Genomic DNA, 16,414 nt, shown 5'->3' with positions numbered 1-16,414 from the left:
TGGATTCCTGACCAATATTGACCCGTCTACTTGAAACAAAAAACACGAGCAGCACTCGACCCGCTAAGCTCTCTCCAGAGTGAGGGGTCCGGGATAATTATACTGTATTGTGAAAGTGAGAGGGGTGGAGGGGCTGGCGCGACCCTCCAGTATGAACGTAGCACCATAGCAGAGCGCTCTCACGGTGAAACGGGTGTTGGGACCACAGTACCGTTCAGGCAAAAGTTTGTAAAGAAGGTATGCTTCGAATGTTGTGCTTGTTGGATTGTCAAACAGTACTTGAAATCCTCTTCTCCCACACCCTTCCGAATTGGAATTAAAAAGGCTGCATCCATGATTTTCTGCAGCGTTTTGAAACTGACAATCCGTCAACTCCGTCAACAATGTTATTGTTAAACATAAAAGTTAAGATTATGAGGCTGTAGAGATGTAAGGTATATCAACAGTTGTTTTTGTAAAACCACATTACAGTTCTTGAGGGTGGATTTCTATTTTCCCTTTAATTGTCCTTGGTTACAGTCGCTTATAGTGTGTAGAGTCTTTTATGTAGATAGTAACAGCGTAACAGGGTGGGACAGCACATACTGTCTGCTCGCTTGACTCTCCAGCCAGATCACATGAGCTCCAACACTGTACATACCCCTCCCCCACGCACACCAATATGTTGAGGCAATGACAGAGGAAAAGGAGGGAAATTGAGGAGGAGGAGGAGAAAAGCAGAGGGCGAGAGGCCTACTTTCTTCTTCTCAACTCTTGCTCTCTCTTGCTTTAAGTCCTCACATGTCACGCTGACCTGAAGGCCTCCTCTAGAAAGGACTGTGTGTGCGGAGAGAGCGAGGATCTCTCTGGGGGGAAAAAGCACAACAGCAGCTGAGGCCAGGGCTTTCCCCTGCATTATTAGCCCAGCCCCCTCTGTGTACAGTACTGCACATGCACGTGCCTATATGGTCACAGTGAGCACAAAGCCTTTACTATATCAGGGCCCCTCTGCATTCAGATGCCTGGAGCAGAGCACAGAAATAAGAAATGTGCACTGGCGAATGTCTTCTGGAGTGTATGCTGCTTGCCTCATGTATTCTCCAAATACTCCAAATATATGTGTATATTTGTATGTATACTGGTGCATGCTTCTTTCCCTCCAAGTGTACATGTGTGTTTATGTGTATTTGGCAGTCTGTCCTTGCTGTGGAGCCATTTTGAGACCCTCCAGGTCTTGAGGTCAGTGTCTCTGGGTATCGGTTACTCTCCTCAGCAGCACTGAGGGACTTAGTGATTGATGGGCAGATGGCTCGCTGGTTGGGATGAGGGTCGCCGTGGGAACAGAGGGATGAGCCACAAGTAGAAAGGAATCACACATGCGTGCACCCATAATGCTTACAAACACACTGCCACACAGGGTGAAGATGAAGGAAGGGATGAAGGAGAGAGTGTATATGTGTGTGTGTGTAAAACAGAGAGGAAGGCTCTGTGTCTGGGTAGAGCGGTGCCCAATGTGCCTTGGGGCTTTGGAAAGATTTCATGCCCCCATAAGCAATGAAATGCACAGACCTAGACACACACACACACACACGCATACACACCGCTGGGCATTCTCTCTGCCCAACTCCCCTTGTCAGATAAAAAAAAAACATGGCACGTGGTGAGAGACAGAGAGAACAAAGATAAGCAGAGAGAGAAATATGCTACAACATGCATGCACTAATGGTTGCAGCAGAGTGCTCTAACTATTCATAAAGTATCCTCTCCATGTTCTTGGTTTAAGAATACAGATCCAGAGTTCCTCGGTCAGTGTGGACAGTCTTTTCTGAGAATGTAGTTCATACCTTTTTAACCTTTGTACAGGAAAAAATGACCTCAAAGTACACACAGGCTCAGAGGTTCTTATAAAAGCATGTGATTGCTTACAATGCAAGCAAGCTCTTAAAGAAGACAAGGACAAGGACTGTAACATAGTTCAGTGTCTCACTCAAGTATATTTCCACAGTGGCTGTTGAGTTTGTTTTTTTTTTTTTTTCAATTTTCCCTTTCATATACATGCAGTAGGTCCAAGGATATGACCTAGTAACCTTGGTCTCATATCCTCAGTGTACCATCTATGTTTTAGACCCGGCCATCAAATGCAACACTCTCATGTTGAATTTCAGCAGGGCAGAATATGAGAGAGAAGGTGGAGGAGGTTCGTTGCTTACAGCCCACCTGGTGCTCAGTCAGACATAAGCTATAGGTTTGTGGGTGAGAGGTCCTACAGAAACCTTTCTCTCTGGGTTACTGGGCCAGCAGTCAAGTTCTGAACTTTCCCTTTGTCAGCTTAAGGTAGATATCCCCCAACCCACAACCCTGGACTCAAATTTCACTAACTCCACAGTCTCAAGCTCCGCCGTGAAAGAGCTGAATTCATTTGCAACATTCTTCTGTCAGCTCTTCAGCTCTCAAGTCTTTTCCCAATCAAAGAAACTTGTCCAGAAATGATCTGGCTAAAGGTCAAGTCAGTTTGTGCACTGTCAGCAAACACATAGGGACATGCTTATTAGATTGACCGGTATCTGTTGCTGCTGTGCTCTGCAAGGCGTATCTGCTGACCCTTATCACCCCCCCCCCCCCCCCCCTCCTCCACTCTCTCTCATAAAACCCAGGTGTGCAAACACAAAGGTTTACCCAGGTCACATAAACGATAACAGATATGAAGAGAGGAGGGAAGAAATGAAAAGGGGAGGAGGCCCAGCTCCTTGGATACTCAGTGACCTCCCATAATCTGGGTTGTGACTTGGCCTAGTTTTTTTCATTCCAAGATGACAAGAGGAAGAAAACCTGGATGCTCTTGCACAGATGCAAGGTCACTTATTGCCTCATAAGCTGAAGATATGAAAGGGTCTTATCGCCACTTGTAAGTGGTATCTACTATGTAATCAGAAAGTCACAGGCTGGAATCCAGATATAAGGCATCAAGTATAAGGCCAACAACCGAAAGACAGTGAGTGGATCCAGTTTTTAGCTCGAACTGCCCCAGAACAGATGGATTCCAGCTTTTAAAGAGAGACTTGAGAAAGAAAAATTGCCTAATTGAAATTCTATCCTCTGCGTGTTTTCTCTGTACCCTCGCAGTTAGCCTCTCGTGCGAGCAGGCGGGGAAAACACTAAAAACTGATTTTTTTCCACATCCAATACATATGAAAAGCGTAAATTACACAAGACAAACAAAAGGGATTTTTCTCATTTGTGTAAAACCTTTCATTGCGTTCAGATGCAAACATGAACAGAAACGAACACATAAACACACACACGCTCTTTGATGTAACTTCAGCTGCTGCCGTCAGCCACGTCTTTCTGTTTCAGTGTTCAGTGGCTAAAGCAGGCTCAACAATGGTTTGCCTTCATCCCACAGTAACACACTCACACACACACACATAACCTCTGAAGTCCAGGCCCATAGTTGTGACTTCATGAAGAGTGGGATTAGTGCTAAGAGGCTGGGGTGTGTGGGACCTTGAGGCTGAGTAACACAATGGACTCCGAACCGGCGGCTACACGCAAACATCTGAGGAGGCCTTGAAAGGCTAACACACACACACACACAGGCACATGAGAAGATTTTTTTTTTTTTTTTTGCAAAAAAAAAAAATAGCTGTGGGGACATTATGGGAACTATTATCAGATGCCCAGAGAGAACTAAAAACATCATTCCCTTGTTCTAATGATGCATGGACGACCCCAGCATGTGTAAAGCAAAACATCTCGAGCTGTGTAATTCACACCAGAAACTGACACGCTTTGCATGTGTGACTCTTACCTATAGTATTTCAAAGAGTCACGAGAACCCTGTGTCCACATTGAAAGCCTGTGGGTTAAACAGGTGGCTGGCAGGCTGGCTGCTTGATGGCACTCTCAGTCTTTGCTTATCAAATCTGGGAGTGCCAGCTCTGTGGTTGGAGAGCTTCCACCTGTAACCCTGAGCCTATACGGCATGTAAAACTGCACACTGACTACACAAAATGTTAGAACACTTTGATCTTTTCACACAGCAGACTACACTTTGGGAATCAAGTTAAAATCTGTGAACACTTGTTGAATTCTCAGAAGGGTTTTTCACTACTGTTAGACTAAACTAGAGCTGAAATCACTTACTAAAGAAAATGAACCAGTAACTGTTTTGACAAAAGAGTTTTCAAGCAAAATGCCAAATATGTTTTGGTTCCAACTACCCAGATGTGAGGATTTACAACGTTTCTCTGTTTCATATTATTGTAAACTGAATATGTTTAAGTCTTTTTTTCAGTGTTGGTTTGACAAAACAAGCAATTTGAAGATGTCCCCTTCGTGCTGTTGTTGTTTACAGATCTAATGCCATTCAAGCAGCATGTCCAGTGCTGTGTCATCCTTTTTCATTAATGAAGCAGGTGGTGCCCTTTTTCTTGTCTGTTCTGCTGTAATGCCCATAACTCCTCGTGTTCTTTGTTTCTCTTTCATACACCCAGTGGTCTCTGTCAGAAGCAAATATGCATCTGCTCCTGTGTCCCAAGGATTTACAGCAACCACGTTAAAACCTTCTCTTACCTGGGGCCATGGTGGACTAGTGACTAAGATGGTGGCTTTACACGGACATCTTACTGGTGAGACAGGTTAAAACACTTCAGAGATAGGAAATAGCATTGTATACATGTACATGATATGGGGATTTGGTAGAAATAAATATTTACAGAGTTTGCTGTTGCTAAAGGAAGTATTTCCACGTGGAGTTAAATGAGAATGTCAATCAGTGGCTCAGACGCTGACACAATATATCGCACCACTCTGAAAGCTAATCATAATCACTTATGAGAAGTGTCTAAATCTGTGACTCACACATCTGTGAACACATGACACATGTTTGTACACACATACACACACACACACACGCAGGTGGGTTAGCTCAATTTAGCTGTGGCTATAGCTTCCAAAATACTTAATCTAACATAATCCCTGTTTAATCTGCTGTCATCAATCTGGACTAACCCTGACTGAGATGGAGGGGTATGAGTGGATCAAGGGTGAGAGATGGGGGGGCAAACAGTGCAGGGAAAGCAGATAATCTTGGTTTTAAGAGCGAGTGAGAGCAACACAAAGACTTGTGAAAGTGATTTTTCCCCCATGATATGGCAGCAGCACATAACTTTAATCTATCCCCCAAACCTGCCGCCATTCCCCACCTTCTCCTGTCTCCCTCCTGTGACACAGAAAGCTTTATTGTAGTCAATTAAATGTTAATCGGGAACTGCAGTTCAGCCCGGCCTTTGCAGACTCAGTGATGCCAGATAGGTGGAGTGTTGTAATTGAAAGAGACAGGCTCAGAAGAAAACAAATTAAAGTTTAAAAGCCATGAGTCGCATCGGCGAGCCAAACTCACAGATGATAACTTCAAATCAACCACGGGCAGATGACTGTTGACTGAGCTCAGAAGATGATAGGGGAACAGAGAGGGGGATACTCAGACTTACACGAGCTTCTCCATCACCCAAAAAAAACAAACACTGCTCATAATTTTCACTCCTACCTCAAACAATAAATGCACCATTAATCACATATGAAAACTAGGCTAGACAACACACACAGAGGGCGTGTATATGATTATGCTGTTGTGTGTGTGTGTGTGTTGGTAGAAGGAGTCGATTACAGAGGCGGAGGAGGCAGAGAGGCAGGGGGCCCACTTCAGCAATGTGGTTATCGGAGAAACTGAGAAGCAAGGCCAGAATGGGAGGTATGTGCCGTCTGACTGTGTGTGTGTGTGCGTGCGTGCGTGTGTGTGTGTGTGTGTGTGTGTGTGTGTGTGTGTGTGTGTGTGTGTGTGTAAGGACAAGGGAGGGCAGATGCGTTCAGTGGGTCACTCTGTTATCAGCTGTCACCCAAACTCTGAGCTGCCCCCCCACCTGCTTGACAAGTTATCAGTTGCTATGGAGACAAACAAGTCACAACCCCTCCCTTGCTTTGCCCTGTCGACACAAGTATGCATGCCTTCATAAGCACACATATGAACACACACACACACACACACAGTACTTGACTCCCAACGACTCTCTCCTTTTCTGCCATTACATATACATCAGTGAGCTTTTTGTTACAGTTGGATAGAACCAGGCTAGCTGTTTCCAGTATTTATGCTAGGCTAAGCTAACTAGCTGCTGGCAGTACCTTCATATTTACGATATAGACATGAGAATGGCATTGATCTTTATGTAGAACTTTAAGCAAGAAAGCAAATAACTGTAGTTAAGTTTTACACCTTCATTGTGTAAGTAAGGCCACAGCAAAGGGTCCCTAGAGCTGAATGTGATGCTCAGAGGCACTTGAGCACTGATGAGAGTGTTGATGCATCGGCATTATGCTCAGCAAATTCACTTTCACTGAAGTATCTCTGTAAGCATGTGAAAAAGGGTAAATACTGCTTTTTTGAACTGATTGATATAGTAGTACAGACAAAAATACACTTGTGCAAACACTGTAATGTGTAACCTTATGGTTTTTTTTTTACTCATAAAAATGTTTGTTTTGTGTATGCGTATTTGCAGAGATATTTGATTTAGACGGAGTAAACTGGGCTAAGGAGGGAGGGGCGGTGGTGATTGGAGCGTGTAATTACTGGTTTCCTAGATGTTTTATTTTTTTTTCCAGTGACAGACAGACAGCATGTCTTGGAGTGACACGTTAATAGCATGATTTTCCAGTCAGACCGGTGTTTCTGTATTCTCTCCCACAAAACTGTAACTTTTCTGCTCCATATAATTTATTGATTCTGCTAGAGAAAATTGTTCTTTGCTTAACCTTTCTCAAGGGTGGTCAAAGGTCAGGGTCAACTAAAATGTGTTTGTTCTAGGTGTAAAAAGAGATCTTCGCTTCCTGTATATCCCCTTATTAGGCCTCTCGTCCGGATGGTTGTCTGGCCATCCCATTCTTGAGAACATGATAAATTTGGCACTAATGGGACTAAAGGATGAATTCATTAGAATTTGGTGGTCAAAGGTAAAAGGTCAAAGTCACTGTGACCTCACAAAGCATAATTTTTGGCCATTAGTTCTCGAGGACTTCTTGCAACTTCATCTGTGCTCTTTGCTACAGTTATCTGGCCGAAACACTAATTTCATGCACCAGCAGTTGAAGAATATCAGTGTAATCTGATGTTGTACAAACTGCTGAGCAATTGCTTTTGCAGTGTGAGGTTGTTCTGATAAGCAGGATCAGAAATGGTGGAGATTCAACAGGCTCTGGAAAGATACTGAAACATGTTTGTTCTTCAATCTCTAGTCTTCATACTCAGTGAACAAGTTAAAATTAATCTTCTGGGAAAATTCCACCTAAGACTTGTTGTGATGCAGGTTGTGGAAAATTACAACATCAGTATAACCAGACGGGCTCACTATTGCTAATAAACTCAATATTACAAAATGTGATATTTTCCCAGAGGGATTTTTTTTGCTTACCACCACAGTTTGAGATGAATAATAGTGACTAATACAGAAGCTAATATGCCTCTCCACTGCTGCCTTAAAAGACACAAGTAGAAGAGAAATAACATGTTTAAAGGAAAGTTTGCTTTTATGTTTTCTCACTGAATGTTAAATGAAAAGATTGATACCAGACTAACTTCTAAAGCTACAGCCAGTAGTCGGGTTAGCTTAGCATAAAAACTTCAAACAGGAGGAAACAGCTAGCCTGACCTGTCCAAATAAGGTAACAAAATCTGCCTCTCTAAAGCTCACAAATATGTTATATGCCATTTGTTTAAACTGTAAAAAAAATAAAAACTGAAAAAAAGTGTAAAAAGCTTTAGACAGGGCCAAGAAAGCAAATATGCAGTTTTCCCAGCACATGTTTGCAGGACACACAATTTGTATAAATTATGTCCTGCGAAGGCACAACACACATGAGGCAAAAGATCTGACAGTTGCAGTACACATGCCAGTCTAAATCGAGCCCACATTTTTAGCGTGTAATCACTGTGAGTGTTTGCATTTTAGATGCTATCAGGGACTGGGCATGTACAGGCAACTGCTTTCTGTTTTGCTGTGTGTGTGTCTCTGTATAATACATACAGATAGAAACAAAAAAAAAAAAACTAGAGAAATCCTGTGACCTGTCTGCCCCTCAACTATCATCATCATGTATAGCAATTCAAAGAAGTGTTTAAAATCTGCCTTCAACTATGAGATTTCTGCTCAGGGCAGCAGGGTCACATCTACAGCTGGGTCACATTTACAATCTGAGTATTTTCACTACAACAACAACAATTTTGCCATAAAGTCTCAAGAGTCTCAATTTTTTTTCATGCTCAGGCCCTAAAAATGCTGCAGTGTAACATGATGGCCACAAAAAGACGAGAAGGAGTCGAGGGAGTACGGAGTATAGTGTAACGAGGGGAGAGGCCCAAGATTTATCTCCATTCATTAGAGCCCACAACAGATTTCAAGAGTTGTGCTTCAGAGGAGCAGCAGCGAGTTACAGGGAGACAGCTTGTTTTTGCTTGTGTTTTACATCCAGACAAATGAGGGAGCTGGCAGGAAAATAATGAGGGATGGCATGAGAGAGAGAGAGAAAAGAGAGTGGAGTGAAAAAAAGGAGTTCGAGTGATGAAAGAGAGACAGAAACCGTGAAAGAGGGTTAGCCTTTAGCCAAGAACAGGCTCTTAAAAATTAATACAGTGATCTGAATTCATCCCGAGCGCATTGAATAATTGAGAAGTGTCTTTGAGGAGAACAGATCGTGCGGCGTGTGACATGGCTGGGGTGGTGAGGACGAAGAACATGATGGGAAAACCAGTGAAAAACCAAAGCCATTTGTTCAAAGGAGGAGAGGACATGTTAGATTATGCAAACACACAAATTCTGGACTAAAGGAGATTTGATAAATGATGTGCCAACTTTCAAAGATGGACACAAAGTGAGATAGTGAAAAAGAAAAAGAGGAACAAAGAGAAAGGAAAATACATGCTGATGAGATGGCCAAAAGTATGTGGACAGACCTGTACACATACGTGGTCTGAAGTTGCCAATAAAATGAAGATGGGTATTTTGAGGTAGATGAAAAGATTGATTCCATTTGCGTGTCTGTATAGTCAGTAGCTTAGGTAGCCACAAAGACTGGAAACAAGTGGAGATAGCTAGCTGTGCTGTGTCACACAAAAGTCACAAAATCTGCCAACAAACCCCCTAAACCACTGTAACACCATGTTGTGCTGTTTTCATACAGAATAAACAACTGAGATATGGGACGTTAAAAATGAGCGTTAGAAATGCTGCTGGGCAGATTTGTTTTTCCTTTGGATAGAGCCAGGCTATTTGTTTCCCTGCTGTTTTCAGTCTGTGTTCTAATCTAAGCTAAGTGCTGGTGGTAGCTTTATATTTACTGTACAGAGATGAAAGTGGTATGGGCCTTTTCATCTCATCTAACTCTGCAAGAAAGCAAATAGGTGTATTTATATATTTATTTATAATAAAATACTGAAGTATTCCATTAAGGGAAATCTTATTGCTACAGCATAAAATGATATTTTAGATTGTGTGCTTGCAGATTTGTGGTAACCATTTGGAGAAGGCCCTTTCCTGTTTCAACGTGACAGTGCCCATGTGCCTAAAGAGAGGTCCATTCAGAAATGATTTTCTGAGTTTGTTGTGGAAGCATCTGACTGGCCTGCACAGATCCCTGACCTCCAACACCTTTGAGTTGAACTGGGATGCTGACTACAAGCCAGATGTTACAGCCCAACATCAGAGGCGACCTCACTGATGCTTTTGGGGTTGAATGGGACCAACGAGGTCCCAGAATCTTGTTGAAAGTTTTCCCAGGAGAGTGGTGATGAGAAGGTCATTACAGCTGCTCATTAGTGCCCAACATTTGTGAATAGGATGTTAGGGATGGTAATATTCAAGTGCCCACATATTTCTGGCCATACAGGGTACGTTTCAGATGTAAAAACTGGGTGCAACAAAGCTCCTCAGGCATCCTAAGAAAAAAATGTGTCCATTGATTGGAAATGGAACTAGAACAGAGCCTGAGGGTTTTCCTCCACGCAGAGGTTGACTGCTCTGACACCGTTCAGACTTGGAGGGGTGCCTGGAGCTGGTGGGTTCCCATAACCCATCGCCCCTTTACCCTCACACACCCTCAAACCCCTCCATTGGGAATCACAGCCAGAGGGCAGTTGTAATACACCAATTTAGAGCAAAGCTTGTTAATTTACTCCCTCAGCTCCCCCTCCCTTCTCCTCCTTCTACTGTCTTGACAGCCCCCCCCCCACGCCCCCCTCCCCTCCACTCCCCTTTTTATTGCCTTTTTTGCTTCAGTTCCTTCAGCTTGGCACAGTGCCAGCTGCATCTGAGAGGCCTCCTGATTGTGCTCTGAGTACCTGACTGCGTACACACACACACACACAGACAGCTTCTGTTTCCAGGCTAGTCTTTTTTGGTATTTTCTGCAGTATTATAAGAATTTCCTCGCTAGCCAGTCATCGAATGCAGAGCTCAGATAGTGCTTACAAATTTAAATTCCAGCCACTAGTAGCCCAGTCCTGCAATAATATTCATGGCTGACACTGAGATCTTATTGCCCACATAAAGCTCATTTCAGTCTGCATTGATGGACAGCCAATGAAAAGACTAATGTTGTTTTCTTCTTTTCTTTTTTTTTGTCAACCCCTTCCCTTTTGTCAACTGCGTCCCCACTCTGATTGGAACAATAAATAATTTCAGTCCCACAGAATCAACACTTTGAGCTTGCAAGGCCATTAAAATGGTAATCAACATGCCCGGTGGGCTTATGAGGGACTGTTTTCCATACGCCTGCAGACAAAGTCAGATGGGGGAATGTAGTTAGGGCGGTGGCCTCTGTGCATGTGTGTGTGTGAAGTTTGTGCCATGGGTCTGATTCTCTGATTCTGATTCTTTCAAACTCTCTGTTGAGTGAAAAGGTGTGTTCAACTCTTGTGGTCATTACTCACTGATTGGTGGTTTCAGCTGAACATTAAGTACCTGTATTTAGCCATTAATTATAAGAAGACATTAAGACTGATGTAAGTGTTAAACAACAACCTCAAGTTGACAATAAACACTGCTCGCTGCAACCCGAGGGCTCTTAAAGATAAAGTAATCTAATTAATAAATTTTGTTGAGTTAAACTAATTTCAGACCACTGTATAAATTAAGACCTGCAGCAGAAACTCAGCCCTGAATCTTGGTGATAAGCCCGAACATGACCAGGCAAATGAGCTGTATATGTCTGTACATGTCTATCTGTGTGGGAATGTATGGCAGGTTTAAAAACACACATGGAAACCCAAGAAGCCAACTTTATCTGTGGGAGGGAGAACTGTATGTACCGTGTGTGAGTATGTGTGATTCTTAAAACCTCAAAACCATAAATGAGAGTGTGTGTGTGTGTGTGTGTAATTATGTCAAGTGTCACTGTGACATAACTAGGTCTTGGCCTGTGATGGGCAGCTGCTGGGAAAAGGGAGCCTGTTACAGAAGGGTTAAGTAACACTAGAGCACAAGGTTCACTGAAGCCAGGAATACTTGTACACACACACACACACACTGACACACACACCTGCCTGCGTACTCGCGCACTCACAGGTGTACCTAATCTTTCGATTATGCAAAGACACACAGATGAAAGACGCACACACTCAGAGAGTTACAGGCGTGCTTACAGGTGCTATTTAGAGACGCAGCCCGTCACTCCCCCGCCATACCAAAGCTTCTCTTAGCACACATTTCAGCAGCTCTGAACCACACTTGCCCCTTCAGGACTGAACTTATGCTCAGAAACTCTAACACATACTAGTATGATCTGCGATACCAAAAGAGGCAGAATGGCCCAACAAAACTGGCAAAATTTTGAATTAAATTAGCATCCATGGGTGAGTCAAAAAGACTATGTATCTTCTGACACTCAGTGCTACAGGCATATTTTTTTCAGTACAAAAAAGGCTTGAGATTGAGATTGATATCCAGCCCTGAGAAACACAGATTATACATTAAAATCAGGTTCAGATCATAGATGACATTCTGGATAATGAGCTCTTTACTGTCTAAGAGCAAGTAAATGACTGAACAGTAAGTTTCTATAAAAAGCATTTTCAGTGGCTTCTCTTAGTCAAAGGCAATCTAAGGTGACAAAAGATTTCCTAGTGTTGTTCTTGGCTGTTTCAACCTACTTTTGCCAGGGCTAATGGTTAACTGACAAAGATATGAAGCAGGATGACGTAAGCGGGAACCTGGGAGAGAAACCCAGTGGGATTACTAGGATTTGCTCAGCAAATCTCCTCAACAAAGGTGCCCTGGCTGCATGAAACTGTAGGTGTTCAAATCCGGCTGTGTGTGGAGGTGAAACCTAAGAGTCTCTGAGAGTGAAATGAGAGCAGAGGGGCTCTACTGAGGTAGTCTTGTGGACACCTGGCTGTGCGGGCCATCTTCTGGTTTCATGGGCTTTTTGCTAAAACCTAAGTGTGGCCTGTGACATGTTCAGGTCTTAAATACAGAGGAACCTGTTCGACACTGTACATTGTACATTGGAGATGTAGAGATGTAACATCCTAAAGAAAAGTTTCTGTTAATGAACTTCATCTACACTTCATGGTGCCAGAACTCTGTGTTTGACACAACTATAGTCTGTAAAGTAAGGAGTGTCTTACAAGAAAACTAAAAAAAAAAAAAAAAAAGAAAAAAAAGGGCTGTGAGCTGCAGCGAACATTTATTGACAGACCATGCGTAACACTAAACCACCGACAGCCTGGCCCTCATGCTCGAAATTCCAGGAGTAACAGCCCTGCGTGGTGACAGTGAACCCGGCCTTGACTTGGTGGTGCTCTTCACTGCACCATATCACATAGCAAAACTTGAGAAGCCCTTACAAAATATGGCCTATAGGCTCCATGCCCCATGGGACTGGTCCTTCACTTTCTGATGGGTGTTAATCTCTGCTCTCTGACCTTCTGTGCCCCCCTCCTCCTTTGTCTCCTTTCACGGGTCCCATATGTCTTTTGGGTGACCAAATCACTGCCTTCAAAGGAAGCTTTACCCTTAACAGCTCTCACAAACTCACGGCAACACAGTAGTTATGTAATTCCCCCATGGCAGGATCAGCAACCTTGGCAGTTGCCTACCTGACCCAAGAGACCGACACATCCCTGCCAAGGTTTACATAACAAATGGCAAACAGGGCAATGCCTCTGTGGTTACAGTAGCCTGGCGGAAATTTGGCTTCTAAATATAAAAGCTAAAAACATGAAGTAATAGAGTCATAAAGTCATTATAATATCACTATTCATTCAAAAAGACTAAGTGACTGTAAGTGCACTGGATGGATTCTTCATAGTGGAGGTTACACATGGAGGAGAGGTCTTCCCAGGATTCACACTTTTCCACATGGTGTTAGTGTTCAGTGGTTATGTTTACATACCCCCCCCCCCACCACCACCACCACCATTAATGGATTAGCTGCTGTTCAGTAAACTGTCTTATGTAATTGTATCATTCTCTGAGAGTCTTAAACGTGGCTGAAATAGGCCACTGTGTTTCCAGACAAACCGGTTGCAACGTTTCTGTTTGCTCTAATTCCAGACATGTGACTGTGGCCGCGGCCTCAGAGGGAAATTATGCACATAACTCATCAGAGACGTCAAACAAAAAACACAAAGGGTGTGCATCTGGTGTAAATTCAGTCAAACTCCACAACCTTATTTGTATATTAAATGTCAGGGAATAAGTGCAAGATATCATGTTTTGGTCTATTTGTAAGATAATTATGTGTGGGTCACCAACCCTGAAGCAGATTAACGAGATTAATGATCTTAAATGCCCCCCCGATGTTATTTTTTTTTTTTCTCATTTTCACTACGTTTTCGGACTGATCTGTAATTTCCATTAGAATGATAATGAAAGCTATAATGAGACCCAGACTTTCCCAATAGTCGCTCGTAAAAATGAGACCGCGCTGATATAATTGAGTGCATGTGAGTGTCTGTGCATGTACGTCAGTGGGTTTACAAGCCACATGCTTTTTGTTTTTGTTTTGATAGAGGAAGGAGGGGGGCTGGGTGGGTGAGCGGAACGACTCTTACCTTCCATCCCGCAGAGCTGTTGCTGTCGCCTTTGTCTTTGAAGTAGGGGATGGATCTCACCATCCAGTCATAAATTTGGGACAGTGTCAGTCTCTTGTCCGGCGCGCTCTCAATGGCTTTGGTTATTAGGTCGGCGTAGGAGAGATTCCCCCAGGCGTTACGGCGAGATGATGCTTTCCTCGGGGTCTGCTGGGCGGCCAAGCTGCTGGGGGTCAGCGCGCCAGAGGTGGCCGTCGGGGAGTGCGTGGAAAGCGGGGAGCCTCCGCTCTCCTGGCCCGGGGAGGAGAGCGCTCCATCGGCAACGGGGCTGTTGCTGCTCTGGTCCTCTGTTGCCACGCCAGAGCCATTGACACTAATGGCCGTAGGGGTGGCATTGTCCTCTTCATCATCCTCTTCCTCGGGGATAATATCTGTGTCATTGCTCTCCGGTTTCACCGCGCTCGAGTCTGGTCGTGGCAGCGGCCAGGTGCAAGATCTGGGCCGCTTTTGGGGCTCGAAGTCCGGGTCGATGACCACGTCCAAGTCCGGGAGTGGGTCGGCTAGCGGAGCCTCTGCCATTGTCACCCACTCTAGTCACAATCTTGCCCCCGCTGGCAGGTAATAAAGTTATAAGACAAGAAACGAAGAGCTGTCAAAGTCGCGTCCCATGAATGCGCGCTCCCGTCCTTTGTTGCTATTCCACACCAGCGAAGTCCCAACAGGGCCAAGAGCAACTAAGTTATTAACGCCTGTTGAGGACATAAAGAAAGAATAAATAAAACCAAAACACCCGATTAGAGCCAAGTTAAAACACAGCGTATCCTACAAAATATATACAACAGACAACTACCTCTGAATGTGTAGTTTAACACATTTCCGTCAATGAAGCTATAATAAAGTCCTTCTTAAAAATAAGAAAAGGGGTTAAATTACGCTGTTGCCTTCCTGCGCTTCACTACATTCATAATAAAACACTACTTGCTTATCAATAGGAGCTGTACACAAAATCCCGTCCCGGTGCAAGGATCTGAATCCACCTACTGGAGATCAATGGAGGAGAAAGTGCTCAAACCTCATCACTCTGGGAAATAAATCCCCTCTGAACACTTTAAATGAAATACCTTGCACGGCTAGTCACTTGCGCTCCGTGGTACCAAAAAAAAAAAAAAAAAGAAAAGAAAGCCAGAAGAAACTAGATCCCGGATTGTCCACAGCCACTTCCCGATGCCATCTTGACTCTTTTCTCTTTCACTCCTCAAGTGCGCTCAGCGATACAGAGACAGATAGGCTGTATGCAGGGCAAGTCAGTGTCGATGTGGAATAAGACTGCCACCTCACTCTGGGTTACTACTGTATCTCGATTTGCTCTCCACACATCGCTGCGCACACACACACGCACACACACACGCGCGCGCGCGCGCATGTGAGTCGATCAAGGGCCGGCCCCCTGGATCCTGTGCATGGGATCGCCTTTTAAAGAGACACTACAGTCCCTACAGGACAACACTGTCTGTGCTCAGGTGGAGACCGGGACACGTCTTGACATGTTAATAAAACCATTATAGAGAATGGTGTATTCATTTTAGAATGGGGTGGTAATAGAGGTGCTTATAAGTTTAGTTTGCAGGGTGTCTCTTGGTGTCAGTAAATAATATCTACAGGTGTCACAGATTTCTACTTTGTTAGAGTTCATGAAATTTGATTGTAGAAGAAAGTTTAGGCCTGTGCCTTACAGTAAAGCCCATCATTGATTAACTGATTATTTATTGGTCTGTAAAAAAAGCCTATTAGAGTTTTCCTGAGCCCACGTTGACATAGTCACATCACCTGTTTTTGTTTGTCACAGTTCAAAATTCAGAGATATTTAGTTTAATATGATAGATGACAAAAAAGATTGAAACAATTAATCAGTTATTACAGTATTATAGTCACATCTAAAGTAATGTAAACATTAGTCCCTGAAGAAATTTTAATGTTACAGTCATAAGGCATGAAACACAATGTCAACATAAATTTCACTTGGATCAAAATATTCTAATATTACTCTCTCTTCTAATTTTACTATTTAGCATATAATGCTGAGTACAAAAAGAAGGGCTGTGATATTATTTTGTTAGGCTGCACGTTACTGACTTGATAGTATTTCACAATAAAAGCCTATGAAACACTTTCTCACATGTACTCTGGTTTCACACATTAATTCCCATCATCCTCTAGTTGCTTCTGTGTGGAGGTTGATTGTGCCTTTAATCACTTAGCCAGACTGTCAATCACGCCTGTCACGGCGCGTAGGCCACGCCCCCTCTAGAGTCCAGGGTTACGTCATCCCGTTTATTAGCCAGAGATAAGAGG

The 16,414-nt window shown here is 43.5% G+C and overlaps 1 protein-coding gene across 1 annotated transcript in view; it reads right to left on the bottom strand.

Moving 5' to 3' along the window:
- Nucleotides 1-15,371, bottom strand: part of foxo3b (forkhead box O3b) — a 39,849-nt gene extending 24,478 nt beyond the window's left edge. The window contains exons 1-2 of the mRNA XM_041064152.1: nucleotides 15,184-15,371; nucleotides 14,084-14,811 (exon numbers count right to left, since the gene is read on the bottom strand). Coding sequence (XP_040920086.1) covers nucleotides 14,084-14,641 — 558 coding nt within the window. The 5' untranslated portion in view covers nucleotides 14,642-14,811; nucleotides 15,184-15,371. The remainder of the gene's footprint in view (nucleotides 1-14,083; nucleotides 14,812-15,183) is intronic.
- Nucleotides 15,372-16,414: the final 1,043 nt, after the last annotated feature.

This window comes from Toxotes jaculatrix, chromosome 19 (assembly GCF_017976425.1).
Source record: "Toxotes jaculatrix isolate fToxJac2 chromosome 19, fToxJac2.pri, whole genome shotgun sequence".
NCBI lineage: Eukaryota > Metazoa > Chordata > Actinopteri > Toxotidae > Toxotes > Toxotes jaculatrix.
This window is presented reverse-complemented; position numbering and strand designations above follow the sequence as displayed.